We start from the raw sequence: 16,654 nt of genomic DNA on the forward strand, positions 1-16,654 counted from the left end.
GACGTGTCAACTCTCCATATACGACCACATCTTGTTAAACGGCGAAATATTATTAAGATAGGACAAGAATCTACATGTATTAAATATATTCTGACCCCAATTAAATCTAAACTTAATTGAACAGCATCAAAAGAACGGTTTATTTTTTCCTCTTGGAGGAATTGCCGTATCATGCGAACGAAATCGAATCGCGCATCGGAAAATTAGCCAAAGCTGTGGACCACAACTCTTAGGAGACAAAACTGTGACGTAAATAAATACGGTCACAGACACATTTCAAATGCTAGTAGATTTCGCGCCAAAACACACTTGCGACCACGAAAAATAAAAACAAGACAAAACCAAACAAAACCAAGGCGAATTTTAAACTCAGCCGTTCACACCGGAGTAATTAGCCTTGTTATTGCTTCGAAAGAAATGGTACAGTTGACCACGGAATAACGAGTGTTTAATGTCAACGCGTACGAAACGCTTTTCAACGAAGGTGGACAAAGGACAAATTGTAAATATTGTTAAATAAATATTTTTGCGTACAAACAAATTTTACTGCATCATGCATAAAAATACTTATGGCAAACAATTATACACTTGTGGGTCCCAACAGAGTGCTTAGGCAATCAAACTCTAACAATTACATTGTTATAGGTGATTTCAATGGTTTTCGTTTTTTTGAGACACCCTGTAAAGCACTCTTTATGATAACAGGGTGTATAAAAAATTGCAACTATTTAGTGAAATATTCATATATGTTTGCTTCTATTCAATAAAAAAGATCGTAGGCCCCTCGGAATTATTACGGTTGCAGCTTTTTATACACCCTGTATACTAATTTCAATACAAAGTCATCTCAGGTTTTGTTGAATCTCGGCTAAGCGGGTCCTGTAATGGTTACATGCAGTGGCGTCGCCAGCATTGACAAGTAGGGTGGACATATTCATATATTCATGTTCACACACCGTTAAAACAATCAATTTGAAAAGAAACAAGACGCCTGCTCTGGCGTTAACTCCGTCGTGCCGCCCACGTGCCAGTCTTCAATATCGTCGCTCACACCGGAGTAATAATGTAAAACACAAATATGAATGTCTCCCCGACCCCACTTATCAAGCTGGCGACTAGGGTTGCCAGATCACTGAAAAAAAGAAGCCAATTAAACATTGTTGTAGTTGTCGCTTTGATTTCTTTGTTTTAAACGAAAAATCAACGATGATGGTAGCAATATTTGGCTACATTATCCATGCAGTAATCTGGCATTCAGTAACTCTTCGTGCGTGCGTACGTGCCCGCCCGCAAGGCAAGATAAGGCCGTTTTCCGTGACGTATAAGGATGCTTTCGATTGCTTGAGATGCTTTCGATCCGTTACCGGGAAAAAACCTGCGGGGAGGACATTGGTTCCACAGTATAAAATGATGGTCAACAGAACGGTCAAAACACCCAGTAATAGCAATATATTAGTTATGGTTTTATAGGAGTTGCAAGTCGTATGGATTGAATGAGGAGGTAGTAGTTGAGGAAACTATTGGGTTTATTTGCCGTTGTAAACAGTGCGAGGAAAACGGCTTAAATACTCATAGGTCTTTAATTATTCATTTCGTTTTATTAACGCACCACTCTGGGGAAACTTCTGTCAAATTAATGTGAAATTGCTGAAGTTCTCGTTAAAGCACATATTGCCTTGTTATTTCAGGTTTATGCTTCAAACTCAAGGTATTAATTCTTAGCAGAATACCTATAGTTTATAAAAAACATAACATAGGTCTTTGTTTTCGAATCCACAACATAATATTAACCTACAAAGATAGTGAGCTTTCGGTGCAGTCCAAAATGTAGGCTGATAGTTTCATTAAGCGCTGCCTTCATAAAAAAACATAATGCAGTTCTTTGTTTTCGAATCTAACATAACACTAACTTTCATCTAAAATGTAGCGGAAACTTACAGTCATTTTAGTGCAGTCCGAGGTGGAGGTTAATACCTTCAATAAGCTCTGCCTTCTTGGTTCCACATTTGATGTCGTTGGATTTCACAAATTCTTTTAAAACTGGAACTGTTAGCTTGTTGAGCTAAATAAGGTATACAAAAGATGCAATTAGCCATTCCCAATCGAGCAGGGTACTTGGTCTAGTCGCAAACCGCAAAGCATCTATGGGCTGTTTGGAGCGACAGGAAATATAAGTCTGAAATCATTTGTCTTTCCATACAGTCCGTAGATGCTTTGGGGTTCGCGACTAGACCCAGTTCCCTACTCGATTGGGAAATAGCTAATATATAGCTAGTTGTATCACACGGAGACTAGTTTTGTACACCTGGGGCCCGTTGTTCGAAAGGCATTTAGCTTAAACGGTGGATAAGTTCAAAATGGGAAACAAAATTATACATTTATTGAACAACTGAGCTGAAATATTTCGATGTAAATAGTTTAATTTTCAATGGAAGAACATATGTAATGCATAATATTTAAAAGATGCAGGTTCAACCGTTCAGAAGAACTATGAGAGTATTTTTAAACTTTGGCATATCCGCCGTTTAAGCTAAACGCTTTTTGAACAACCAGCCCCTGTTATTATATCATACATTACAACACATACCGTTCCTGACGTAGCATATTCCTTAACATCCACAGGATTTGAATCGTCATTTTTTGTTCGTTTAGTAGACGTGCTAGAACCACCAGTTGTAGCCTGAGAAAAATATCATAAGACATCATCTTCTTATAGATCTCTTAAGATTATATCTCGTTTGAAAAAGCTTTATACAGAGTATGCTTTTCTAACTGGCCCTCTTTACTCTCTTCCCGTCTGGTGTATGGATTTTAGTTGGTCCATTCACGGGCAAGGAGCCAGAAAAGTTTCAGTCATTATTTACTAGATTATGAAGATATACGGAGGACGGGCAGCCCCATCCTAACCAAGGACCATGAGGACCATCACGCCATTTATTTGTAATTTTTATGTCCTCTTTGACGTTCACGTCTCATCTGAGCACTGGGGACCTTGAGCAAAAAAATCATAACTTATGGGCTCCCAACAATGAGGAATTTCGTTTTGAACTTATCGGGAAATTTATTTACATTTTCAGGCTGAGCCAATCAGAACGCCTAAACTTTTATGTATAAGTATATACTTAAAAAGCAATAAAACTAAAGAATTGCAGCTAAAAACCATTAAAGAGAATCCCGAATGTAAGAATACTCGCAATTTTGGAGCGATTGAAAAAATTACTAACCGCTGGATAGTGAAATCCAGTTTTCGTAGAATTGACCATTCAAGGTTATTTACTTAAATGGGTTGTTTTGCTTGCGGGATATTCTACGGTTATTGCGCTAATCGTAAGGTTTTCATTGTTGCCGCACCTTTCTTTTCTTGCCTTTCCCGTCATGAACGTATCCTTCGGGAAATACAAGATCGTTAAATTCCGTTGCTAGGTTACCAAGTCTTGCGTCAATCTGAACTTTATTCGGTTCTAGAAATTATTTTTCAGTCTTAGTGATGCATAAACCCACTGATATTTACATGATTCCGCTTAGTCGAGATTGAACAAAACGGGCATAAGAGACTAGGGATCCAAGAATAGTGCAAAGTTTTAGTGCCCCCTCCCGATACCCAGGCAGGCAGACGTCTGCCCCAAATATCACAGCGCTTTGACCTTTGCCAGTAACGACAGAGATACCTCAATATTTTTTTAAACTTGGCAAAAAAAATAAAGAATTGTTAGAAAATGATTAGATCTCTGACCGTGCAAGAAAATTACTATAAAAAAAATCAAGGGTACCCCCCGGAAAGTTTACACTATGACTGACTGACTAACTGAATGTATGATTGACTGACTCGTCTGAATTTTTGCCACTCACCACAATACTGCAATGTTTCGTTCACTAAAAAGGCTGGGTTAGCGCAAAAATATAACAAAAGCTGCTCTCATCCAGTTACACTGCTCCCTTCTGGTCACATTTCATAATTATACAACTTCAGCTCAATGTTTAATTGTTAATTATACTATATTTGTTCGACCTAACGACCTTCACTTCAGGAGAGCGAATGTAAAAAAAAACGGGATAGCAGATATTTCGTGTATGAAGGTAAACCTCGCAAAAAAATAGAACGATAAAGAAAAAACTCAAATCAGAAGATTATACCTTCCCGTTGTGAAACAGACGCCGGATGTGCAAGGATACCAAAAAAATCTGGGCCAACTAGTTTAGCGAGAAGATATCTCGTTCATTCTCGATCCCAGGCTGTACACACAAAGCAAATTTTAAAATTTCATTCGGAAATATTTCTGTCCGACGAAAGAACCACTATTTTAAGGTCATTTACACTTTTTCCACGGGAAAAATTTTGCATTCTGGAATTTTCCTCCGTACATTCGTCAGCGTTCCGTCCCGAGGAAACTTTTCCTGTGTTTAAATTCAGCTTTGTAATAACTTAAAATTTGCATAGCGGGACTAAATCGTCATGAACTTGGATATTTTTTATCAAATACACCCTTTTCAAAATAGTTTATTCTCACGGTAATGATGAAAATTGTGTTACTACACTGATACTGAAACCAAAATATCCTTTTTAAATAAAGAAAGCACTGATAGTGAGCAGAATACCTGAGAAATCCTCGAAATTTTCTGGGGCATCTTTGTCAAGCGCCAGAGCTTCAAGAATATTGTAATGCTTCTGTATGGCTGAAATACAATCAAGTTAAATCACATCTTAAGCCAGCCTGATTTCCATATAATTATTCGCAACGGACCATTCCCCTATTAAAGTAACTCCTGAACAGAGGAAACTCATCGGTTCTGAGGTATACAGCTGGAAAGAGCATCTCAAATTTAGTAAATCCGAACGTTTGGTTGCGAAATGTTGAAAATTACAAAAAAATATCGCCGTGCGAGGTTAGCACTTTTCGAAAAGTGGCAAAGCTTTTTCGAATGTAATACTAATTTAACAAAATTTGCTAACTTCACACGCTGATATTCTTCACACTTTACAATATTTCGCAATCAAATTTTCTGCTTTTACTAATTTTGGGATGCTCTTTCCGGCTGTATACCTCAGAACCGACGAATTTCCCTAGGCCTAGTTCAGGATTTACTTTAATATGGGGGTTGTCCATTGTCGTGAGCAAGTAATTTTAACCGATGAGAAATAGTTGAGAAATTTTAAAATAGAAATATTCACACACGAAACTAGAAAAATATTTTCATATTAGCAAGCTTGACTTGTTCGCGAGAATTACAATTAAATGGAAACCAGGCTTTATGATATATAACCGCTCACGTGCAGGTAGGTTTACATAGACTTGCTAACTAATCAAGGGCATAAACAAGTTTGTTTAGGTAATGAAAACGACACAAAATTTAGAGTCAAACTCAGCAGTGAAAGGAGACCATACGCAGCCGTAAGTCAATTAAAGCCCGGTTTACATTTCATTCGATTTATCGGCAAAGAATGGCGTAAATGGGTATCCGTAGTCGCACCCATTTCATTCGTGCTCGGCATCTGTATTGGTTGCCTGAGCACTAATAAAATTGGGTGTAGGTACCAAACTTAGCCGTACCTTGCCGTGCCGTGTCATGCCGTGCCTCAGAGGTTATAAATCATACTATTTTCTTAAAACTCTCTTTTATTTTTCGCTGACTTACGATCAACTTACATGGATTTTCAATATCCAAAGGATCAAATGTGCTCGTCAAAGCTTTAATTATGTCTTTCGCTTTTTCCACTTGATCGTCATTAGCTTTAAAATAAAATGGAATCTGGTGCACCAAATATTTAAAAAAAGTCGTCTTATTTCAACTTTAGAAAATGGCTAGAAATACGCTAATTGTGCTATGGATTTCGGTATGGTTCGATTATCTGATTTCGTTATGACTCTAGAAATAATTCCTGAAAAAATTCAAGAATGGCTTTACAGGAGGTGCATAATCGTGTCGGAATTACTTTCAAATGAACATCATCCTAAGGCCCCGCCCTAACAGTTAAGGCCAATCTGCAAGCAATACCTCGAGGGGCATCTTCATAAGATAATTTTCTTAAATCGTCAGCAAATGGAAGAAAAATGAGATGAAATCCGGGAGGTGACACTTGAACATTTTGTTCGTCCAACTCTTCCTCCTGTAAATATACACAGTTAATACATGTACGTACAATAAAACACAATAAGTACATAACATGCCACTTATGTATGACCTCTCGCTCGGGGTAATAGATGGATTATTGCCCCCAAGAGAAGATATTACCCTTGATATATTACCCGGTTATAAGCGCAATAGATACCTGTGGAATAAGAGCGACCAGTTTCAACGAAGCACCACGTCGAGGAATAAAACGACAAATAGCAACTAAATCTTTCGATGAACATTTCTTTAACAAGGCTGTAAAAAGTCGACTGCTTCCAGAAATTGACTAAACGGATATAATATATAAAAATATAAGAAATTAAACGATTTTCAACAACCATACACTGCAAAAACAGTAGACAATTTAAAATCTTTATTTGGCAACTAGTAACAGTCCTTTCCCGCCATTTTAGATCGCCGGGTTTATTGTGTTGTTTTCGTATTTGTGCGATTAGATATATGCAATATTCACCTTCTCATCAGGATAAATGAATTGAGCTGGTCTGATATGATGATATCGTTTCAGTAAACTTCGTGGTTTGAAACCCAGCAACGTTAAACCTAAAAAACATCAATAGCTACAATGTTATTTTGACAATCCTGAGATCAAGACAGAGAAGGTGGGGGGGGGGGATGTAAACTGGGAAACACTATATAAGTAACGTTTCAAATTATGTCGTTTATGGTGACAGGTCAGTTCACATAGACCTTTCAAAGACTTAAAGTTTGATGTTACACGAAGTTTGATGTTACACGAAGTTTAATTGAATTCGGATAATTAATGAGTGGTCAGCGGGAATTCGTGAGCCATTGAACTGTCAAGAAACTGGAATGATAACTAAGGGGGGGGGGGGTTGAAGCCCCAGTGCTTTTCACTTTTTCTCAGTTATGAGCTGAAATACTTGACGCCAAATGTTGAGCCGTATATGAAATTAAAGCTATTAAAAAGTTATATTTCGGGTAGAAATTTCGAGACTTTAGCTTACAGGAAAATATCTATAAAATATTTGAAAATTTCCCGATTTTTTGGCGGTTCGTAATTGTTTTTTTTTATATATTTCCTTTATAGTTTTGTCTTGAAATTTACACACCAAATATAACTTTTTAATAGCTTTAATTTGACACCCAGCCCAACGTCCGGCGTCAGGAATTTCAGCTCATAACTTAAGGCGGATTTCCACTTACAGCGAAATCGTTCGCTAGCGAAATATTTGCATATTTTCTTTTGAATTTTAACAGCATAAATAAATTAGTTCGACTTGACTGTTCTCAATTCAAAAGAAAATATGCAAATATTTCGCTGGCGAACGATTTCGCTGTAAGTGGAAATCCGTCTTTAGAAAAACTACTTTGGCTTCAAGCTAATATGGGCATGTTTGTCAGGAGGTGAAACTTTCAACATCACCAGACTACCTACGAGCCAGTTATACAAAATCGGGATAAACTTTATAATCTTCCTACTTAAATTGGGGGTTCTCTTTCATAACTGTTAACGGCGTGCAAATCTGTATTTTAATGGCTTATTCAATGGTTGGAACAATTTTTTTGAGATCTTACCAGTGTCACCAGCAGATTTTATTGCATCAACTTCTTCTTTCTCAAACACAACCTTATAACAAACAATACGGTTTATAGAGTTACACGCAGGATTTATTTTCATTGGAATAAATTTTTTCATCATTGGTACTGTACCTTATCACCGCCAAAACACTGAAAATACTTCAAATCTGTCGGCAGTAACTCAACGCCAGTTGTCTATAGTGGACAAATACTACAGTTATTCACATCACGTTGACTAGTGGTTTAAATCAGCTACATATCATCTCAACTTTAAATTGCCCAATCAGACAGCTTGATTATTAATCTTACGTGATTAATTAACTCAATAATCCAGGTTGTATGAAAAATAATCGACACAGCGTAGAAAATATTGAACACTAATTTGGTTTGTTATAGTTCTAAATGAATATAAGCTGCAGTTTATTTCAGAAAAATAAGAACCATGCTAAATTTCGGCAATGTTACTTGAAGTAGCCTATACCGATTGCTATAAGCAGAGCGCAGAAACCACTGCAAAGCCATCTTTGAAACTACAAAAAGTTCAGGCGAAATACAAACCCCACCTTACAAACTAACTTGGATACAATCTTCACTTCCTCATTAATACGACTGTCGAGGTTGACATAGGAACTCTTTACTGCCGCGCGGCACAAATTGAACCTGAATGGTAATAGATTAAGATTAAGATTAGGATTACGGTTTAGGATAGGGAATAATATTAGGATATAAGAATTTAAATTAGGATTTAGCCAACGGTTAAGGTATAGGATTACAACAGATTTCTTGTTGTTTACATGTTTTATGAAGCAAATCATGCTTGCCTGAAAACGCTAAAGTCCAAAAAATCACAAACACCCACGAAAATTCATCGAACAAAATAGGGGTACTAGGAACCTGTTGCCTGAACTGGGGTAACTTAACTAATACATTTCATTTTAAAAGAATCCACTCATGCGTTAAGAGGAAGCTTTCGAATTTTTTTAATAATTACTTACGAGCTTTTAAAATTAGAAATTATATGGGCATAAAAAATTAACATGTCTTCAAAAATTATTTAATAGACGTTTATGTATATTTCAAAAGAGTGACTCCTATTTAACCAACACTAAAAAAAAGGGCAGAAATGATAAGCAATTCACAGGCAGTCTAGTTACATTTAGGAAATTTTGCGAAAAGAGAAAGAATATTAGCTAAGTTTCTTATTACTTTCATGCGTATTCTGTAGTTAGATGGACGGAAAGAGTTACTGTATTTAAGAACGCGTACACTGAGACACCAAGTCCAATGCCTCCTCCAAGCTGCAAGGGGACTCTACAAAGAGGCCTTTTCTTGTATTGTTTTTTCTGAACTCTGGAAACATGAAACAAAAATCAATTTTATTTTAGGTAGTTGTCATATTAAATTAGTTGTCATATGCAACATTATTCGATGCAACATTATTATATATTATGAATATAAAATGCGATTCAACATTAGTACTAAAACATGTATGGTATGTCGTTTTTGGATGGCCTGATCTAAAAGACCGTAATTACCACGTTGCTCTTTTTTTTTTTTTTGAATATCAAGAAAGTAAAGTAATAACAGCTTAAGGTGGCTCCCTACAGTTTATGGATATTTATATAATATAACTCTATTTGGCGGCCATTTTGAAACCTCTCTGTTGCTATAGCAACGGCTGCCAAGCATAAGTTCTGAATAGATTTTGGCTTGAGGTATGTTGCCTGATAGGTATAGAAAATTTTAAAATGTGCGTCTAAAAATTTCAAGAAACTGTAGGGAGACACCTTAAGCCAAAGCAACGCAGGCGGTTAATGATCGCTTTCTGGTGCATGTTATTGAGTGTCTGCCAAATTATGGGTACGCAATCGTTGCTAAGTATAAACTAGACGTATTAATGTACTCTGTTGAATTTACTCTTTCCCATATATCAGAAGGAGGACATCACTGACAAAAATAGCCTGTGTATAGCTCCTGCTGATAATTATAATGAATAATATATTTCATAAATGTGAAATGTTCTCAGGCTGCATGATGGTAAATTGCCGGGTAAAATATTCAAAATACGAAGCTAACAAACCTCGTCAGAAGTTCTTCAAATTTTTCAGCAGGATCTGGCATAGTAGATCTGTCTATTTCATCGACTTCACCAACGATATGCTATATTATGAGCAATAATATTCACTGATTCCAGCCAACCAATGCATATACGATGAGAAATAAATATACGAAGAAGTAAACCAACTCAGTTCCTCCAGAATACAAACAACAAGGTTTATCACGTTCATCACTAATGGATTGGAAGCCAAAAAACTTTTATTTCATATATGTAGTCTTCAACCCTTTTGTGTAATTCTACATTTCTATATGAAAAGCCTTCTTCTTTATATTATAGTGAATTTTAAAGTAAAAATTAAATCTAACGCCCTTCATACTATTAGTAGGAAGAACCACTGGGAACAACGGAGACAAATGACTCCATGCAAACCCATAACTTAGTTTTGTCGAGGTGCTCCATGACGTCAGTATCTTAAACTAACTGAAATGTGATTCAGATGTCATATGGCTCTCATACAACTAAGCTTGAACGTTGCTTGTGGAAGGGTTCCTAAGTTCACGTATGATAAGTTCATCAAAAAAAACCTCACCGGGCTTGCTTTACCTCATAAAACAAGCTTGTATCAAATTGTCCGATTCGTGGTTTAATCGGCATCAGCTCAATGTCAATTCCAACGTCAAATAAATCCTGAAAAAAAAATCGGTTTAAGCTTCAGCACCGAGAACGGAACGAAAACAAGGTTACTTAATGTTTAAAACTTGATTAATAAATGATTATCAAACCATTTTTCGTAAGCATTTTGAGAGCAATTCACGAAAAATGTTGCTCGACTTTTGAAAAACGGGATAATACACGAGCCTTAAACCCTATCTACACTACGCCCAGTTCTGCACGGCAATTAACCAATCAGATTGCGTGTTTCACAGCAGTCAATATTAGTGGGCTTAAAAAGCAAGTGAAGTTTTTGACAACAGAAACGGCATGAGTAACGTCAAAAGACTGGGTCAAGGATTGTGATTGGTGGAAAACAAAAACTTTACTTCCGGTCAACGTACGTGTTGTCAAAAACGTCACTTGCTTAAGTTCACTAATAAATTATATAAAAAGATATACCGTAGCCTTTGTTTTTGCTTGTCTCTAAACAGAAAAGAGAAAATATAGCACTGCGAATAGGGGGGCTTGTACACTGCAAAAGTATTAATATTTAAGCACTTTGCAATGACTTTCAAAGAAATACTTCAAAGGCAACAGTATAATGACCTTCAGTTGATTGAAAGGTGAATGTAGAGCAAGAAATATAAAATTAATAAGTCAAAGAACTTGGAAAATTGTTTTACGAAAATTGAGAATATTAACATTCAATCAGACTCTAATTCCCGACCCGGCGCGGAGCGCTGTGTGAGGGTACTAATTCCGCCCGGAGATAAGGAATTACACCCAAAAGTTACCCAAATTCTATGTCATGGACCGTGGACGTTGGGGACGTTGAATGGTCATGGTACTTGTGCGCATGCGCAAAATTTGAACGAGTAAAGACTGGTTATTAGCAACTTGAAGATTGGCGAAAAAAAACGTTTGTATTTCGAGGAAAAACGTCAGCAATTTAACTGTCATTTTGCAAACTATTTTTTTAAAAAACACAATATTTCGTAAACACAATATGAAACACAGCAGTTTCGTAAACATAATATGAATTGTGAATCAAATTATATTAACACTGGAAAGATATTCAACTATCATCAGAACTTGAAAAGTTAGCGGTGAAAAGGAACAGCAATGATATTCTTCATTTGTCATTACGTCATTGTTTTTATGCTCTCTGTCGTGTGGCATATTTCACTAATGTTTTGGCATTTGCGGAGATAAAAATTCATTTCAAAATAAATTGATTAATTTAAATCAATTAAAAGCCAACAAATTACTACTAAAGCGGCAGAAATAGTAAAAAAATCACAGGCGGCCATGTTTCCAGCAAGTGTCGTGGCGTGTGCATGACGTGTACATTTGGGGAAAATTTGAGGACACAAAAATAATCTTTAGTTACAATTCTGGTAATACATGATAATACGATAATTTTGCTTCGTTTGAAATGGCGAGGGGTTGCTGCATGCATGTATTTCTAGTTTTTAGAATTCAAGAAGTCTCACTGAAGCATTTCTCCATGAATTCAATGACTGTCAAGGCCTAGAATTGTTGATTTTAAATTTAACAACATTCACGTTTTGTACAAACCCTGTAAAAATCAGCCGCAGCTCGAAAATATCGCATATACCAAGTATATAGCCTCGTACCCAGGTGCTTTTGTGGAAAAACATCCGTCAGCTGAGAAGAAACGAACGCGAGGGTGTGCTATAACCTGCTAAATCAAACTCATCCAAACAACCCCGCACGCTTGCTTTTTTCAGCTGACCTCTATACAATAGCTGAATGCAACGTTATTTATTTAACTATTAAAGCGCCTGGGTACGAGGCTGGTAATTTACCTGTAGAGACTGGTTGTTCTTGTGGGGGTCGTCATTGTTTGTAAATAATAATATTCTTTTATGTCCATTCCTCATAGCACTGCAAGGTTTGAGACATAAATAAATTGGTTATACATCCTATACTAACAAAGATATTGTTCAGCAGAGATGAATCATCCCTTGGCCCATGCTCTTAATGAACGAGGTAAGGGGGGGGGGGGGAAGTTACCTGTTGGAAAACATATTAGAACACGTCCATAAAACGTCATTGAGAGAAAAATCAGAACTGTGACCATATTTATCTTGGAAGCTATCACAATCTAGAGTTCAAAGCGATAAAATTCCATTTAACTCATTTAAGAGAAAGAATAGCTACGTAAGCCAAATTCAAAGCCAAATGAACCCTGACGAGTAATGGTGATAATTCGTATCAGGAACCAATGCGCAATTATTTGTAAACATACTTTTCCTGACAATAACTCAACCTTAACTTTAATTTTAAGTGTAAAATTTTTTAGGCGAGTCAGAGAAATAAAAAATACAGCTTGAAGAAAACTCAAGGATATCAAACCTTTCAGAAGATCTTCTACGTCCAGAATTTTCTGTGCATCCAACATATCAAGGTCCTACAATTTAGGTGGGTTAGTCACGAATCAACTATACACGTATATCTTAGGGGCTGTTTGTGCTTACAAGATCCGCAGCCGAGATTAAACGAAGCGTGAGATGACTTTGAGGCATTGAAAGTGACATCAAACAAGCACATGCTACTGTTAGGATGACTAAACGCGATTACCAGAAACGTTGTATATTCTCATTTCAACACTTCAAAATCCCCTGACGATTCGTTGAATCTCGGTTAAGCGGGATCATGTTCATGTAAACATCCCCTTAGTTAGAATTTTTCAAGTGAAGTTAATAGAAGGATATTATAATATGGTACAGCTCGAAACAAACGCATGAATTCGTATATTATAGTAGCGACTGTAGCCTGATAGGCATTTCATAAAAGCAAAAAAATATTGCATCACTTTTGCAGATATGCCATATAAAAAAGGGTTAATGATGTATCTTATCTGTCAAACCTGATATATGTATATATTCTTGAAATTACTAGGGTTCTGGTCCTTCTCCTGAAATTAGTGAGAGAACATTTAAGAAGCAAAAAATGGTCGTGATATTGTCACCACAAAAATAAATGCCTGTTCAAGGGGTTGCTGTGACACAAAACGGGCAGGAAACCTGCTTGTTTGATTTTCCAATTTTTTTCCCTTCAGGAACCGGTTGTTCAAAAGCCGGTAAGTTTAACTATGAGTTAAAGAAAATCTTTATATTTTTCTAATCGCTTGTTCACAAAATTGAATATCTTTTTTCATGTATATCTTCGGGACTGATAGAAGTCTTATTTTCCAAAGTTTTAAAACGAATAGTGGTTCAGCAGCACATAAAAAGTCATACACTAAAACAAGTACTGGATCAAAATCTTAGCACTAACCAGCATTGGTTACCTAGCTTTGAACAACTGGCCCCAGAGAAGTAGGATCCTAGCTCCTTCCCGCCCCAGCTACTACCTTCAAAAAAACTTGTATAATTGCAGTATATTTTGTCTTTTATTGTACCTGTAGTAAAATTAACGCTCGCTATTGACCTGCAATGTTTTAACTGCATGACATCTTTTAGCCTGCAGCGCTAACCTTCTCACTCTCTATACTATGTACATGTGTATAACCATTGAGTATGCACTGCAGGTTATATAGAAACCCTTTGGACACAGTGTGATCTGTTGACACTTACTGTTCCAAAGAAAACAATCCCAAAGAAATCCTTTTCACTTCCAATTATCTTATTCTTCATTGTACATGCTGCGCACTGCATAGGACATAAAATATATGTATTTGTACATACTAGTCCAAGATAATTACATATTATTCAGTCATTATAAACAGAACCAATGTATTGAGAGTCATGATGTGTTGGAGTAAACAGTGTCACACTTGTTTGGTGTCTAATCAATACAGTACCTTCAAGCAAAGCTGAAATGGTTTCTCATCTTTGGCACCTTCAAACATGGACTTTGAACAATCAATGAGAAATATCAGGCTATCTTTATTGCCCCAGTACCCCTATGAAAATACAAACAAATGAAATCAACAATCAAAAAATTTCATTAGAGGTCTAATAGTCTGACATAATCAAACATAGGCAAACATAATCTGTGGGTAAACAAGTTGCAATGGCCAGGGTCTAATTGACCCAGTGAACTCTAATAAGACTGGAACGATAACTCAACAATAAAGACTAGTCATTGGATGAAGCCGATTTGAATATAATTTGCTGATTAAGGCGGCAGCCGCGCGAGCAAATCAAGCCTTCAAAAGAACTGGGGAGAGTGAGAATTCCGTAAAAATCGTATTTTTTGGCAAAAAAATGCCAGAAAAGTGCAATTTTTATTTGAGTTGTTGTCCGGCGTTGTTTTGGTGGTGTAATTTCAACTCTTGGCCTTCATGGCGGCCATCAGCTTCAAAGATGGCGGCCAAGTTATCGTTCTAGTCTTTTTAGAGTTCACTGAATTGACCCATGTCATTGATTTTACTCCACCAAGATGTCAGCTGATTAACTCATTAACTGGCAGAACTCTTCCACTGACAAATATAATATCATCTTGTTCATCTGGCATTATGGAAAGTAAAATACTTAAGAAGAGCACATCAGTCATCTGCATGAATGAATTGCATGGTAGTGAGTTAAAACGAAGAAATTAACAATGATGCATGTATATTCTTCAATATTCCTTGATTCTTTCCTCTTTCTACAGCTTTGATTTTTTGTCCGGGCATTAGTATATACTGGTACTGAGGTATACTCTATACTATTTCTCTGTATATTTCTGTTCTTCTCGTTCATCGACCTAATCCTCATCCTTAATATCATTCTTTATATATCATGAAGACATTTTGACACTCTTTTCCTTCTCAAAAAGTATGGAGAATTATAGAAGAGTAAATATTGTTGGGACCAAACTAAGGCATATGGGAAAAGGTTACTAATTACCACCATATCAGTCAAGTCAAGTTCCAACATTTGTAAGACTATAAGGAAAGCTTTATCCAATATAATATAGATAAATTAAGCAAATGTCATACAGTATGAGCAACAGGTATAGGCAATAAATTTAGTTACATGCATATAGTGATATGCTCATATGAATTCCTCTTATAGTCCTCTCTTAAAAATAGTGTTCATGTTGGAGAAAATTTCTCTAATTATGAAACCACTAAATTATGGATTCTAGTAAAATAAAGGCAAGTTTTTGTGACTACACAAAGCATTGTAATGATATTTTGTTACCAATCTTACCATCTCATTTCCACCTTCATTTTCCTCAGCATTTCCATCACCATCATCTGCACCCATCCAAGACCAACTCATTTTGTGATTTTAATATAAACCATTAACGTCTTGTCTAAGCTAATAGGAAGGTTAATTTTAAAGTTAAATCAAAATTTGTCTAGCGGTATTCATTAACCGAGACACAAATGTGTAAATTTTGCCTTGCAAGTTCTGAGTTATGCTATTCACTTCTCCCCCTTCCTGTCCTTAGTATGAGTGATGATGACCAACTCAAGGACATGCAGGCCTAACCCCACTGAAACAATTTCAGGATTACAAGGTTGAATCCCCAAAACCCATTCCATTCTGTGGATATTAAATGAAAAGATGAGTATACACAGGATAACGTTTTAAATTGTGGTGCAAGATAGCAGTTTAAAATAAGTGGCTGCAGTCAATCTAGTTTAATACTTTGTAGTACATGAAATAAGCAAATGAGAAATAAATAATAAAACTTGCTGAATGCTAAAGTATTATAAATCGCCACTCAAGCGGGAACATCGTTAATTATTTAACGCAGGGCTAGCTATTATTGTGTTTTTATGGCTGTAGTAGTATATAAGCCAAGTGAGAAGGATTATTTAAATTAAATCATGAAATGTTATTAACACATGTAGCAGAATGCAATTAGAAATTGGAATTCTACATCTTAGAACACACTTTACTTTTTAATTTTCCTCATTTACATGCTACGGAAGAGCGATAGAAAGTCTTACATTTTTTGTTACTTAGATACAACCAGATAAAAGAATACCACGCAAAATATGCATTCAATCCTTTCACTGTCTAATATTGTTTATTGACTTTATTCGCCATACTTTATTTTCCCGCGATAAGAGTCCTTAACGGCAATCCACGAAAGTTTCCGACCGGTTGGGTTTCCCCTCAGCGTTTTATTTGTGGTTTAATTTTTGTTTGCTCAGTGGTGATTGGTGGGTTTCACGATTTGTTTTCATAGTGATTTGAGTGGGGTCAATGTCCTTTTTTACCGGAAGTGGTAATATGCTATTCATGTCTTCTTGGAAATCCGAATTTATTTGATTATTTCTAATTTTTCTATGCCATTATGACA

The 16,654-nt window shown here is 36.2% G+C and overlaps 1 protein-coding gene across 3 annotated transcripts; it reads right to left on the reverse strand.

The window, feature by feature from the left end:
* Positions 1-1,001: 1,001 nt before the first annotated feature.
* On the reverse strand, positions 1,002-16,373 carry LOC114541195 (X-ray repair cross-complementing protein 6-like). Of its 3 annotated transcripts, XM_028561194.1 has the most exons (24): positions 16,299-16,373; positions 15,550-15,660; positions 14,214-14,315; positions 13,987-14,061; positions 13,278-13,325; positions 12,764-12,818; positions 12,422-12,512; positions 12,214-12,292; positions 10,844-10,867; positions 10,334-10,417; positions 9,752-9,831; positions 8,938-9,021; positions 8,235-8,331; positions 7,804-7,866; positions 7,669-7,720; positions 6,584-6,672; positions 6,269-6,397; positions 5,995-6,106; positions 5,646-5,729; positions 4,597-4,674; positions 3,352-3,461; positions 2,588-2,680; positions 1,939-2,062; positions 1,002-1,375 (listed from the first exon to the last, which is right to left on the reverse strand). In XM_028561194.1, the coding sequence occupies exons 2-23, from the start codon at positions 15,619-15,621 to the stop codon at positions 1,946-1,948; spliced, it is 1,818 nt and encodes a 605-aa protein (XP_028416995.1). In that variant the 5' UTR covers positions 15,622-15,660; positions 16,299-16,373; the 3' UTR covers positions 1,002-1,375; positions 1,939-1,945. The 3 variants fall into 3 exon arrangements, with proteins under 3 accessions (XP_028416995.1, XP_028416981.1, XP_028416987.1); XM_028561180.1 differs by lacking the exon at positions 1,002-1,375 and having other exon boundaries at positions 1,466-2,062; XM_028561186.1 differs by lacking the exon at positions 1,002-1,375 and having other exon boundaries at positions 1,466-2,062; positions 15,550-15,629; positions 16,299-16,357.
* Between the last annotated feature and the right edge of the window lie 281 nt (positions 16,374-16,654).

This window comes from Dendronephthya gigantea, unplaced genomic scaffold, assembly GCF_004324835.1.
Source record: "Dendronephthya gigantea isolate DGI-Jeju-01 unplaced genomic scaffold, DenGig_1.0 000003F, whole genome shotgun sequence".
Classification (NCBI taxonomy): Eukaryota; Metazoa; Cnidaria; class Anthozoa; order Malacalcyonacea; family Nephtheidae; genus Dendronephthya; species Dendronephthya gigantea.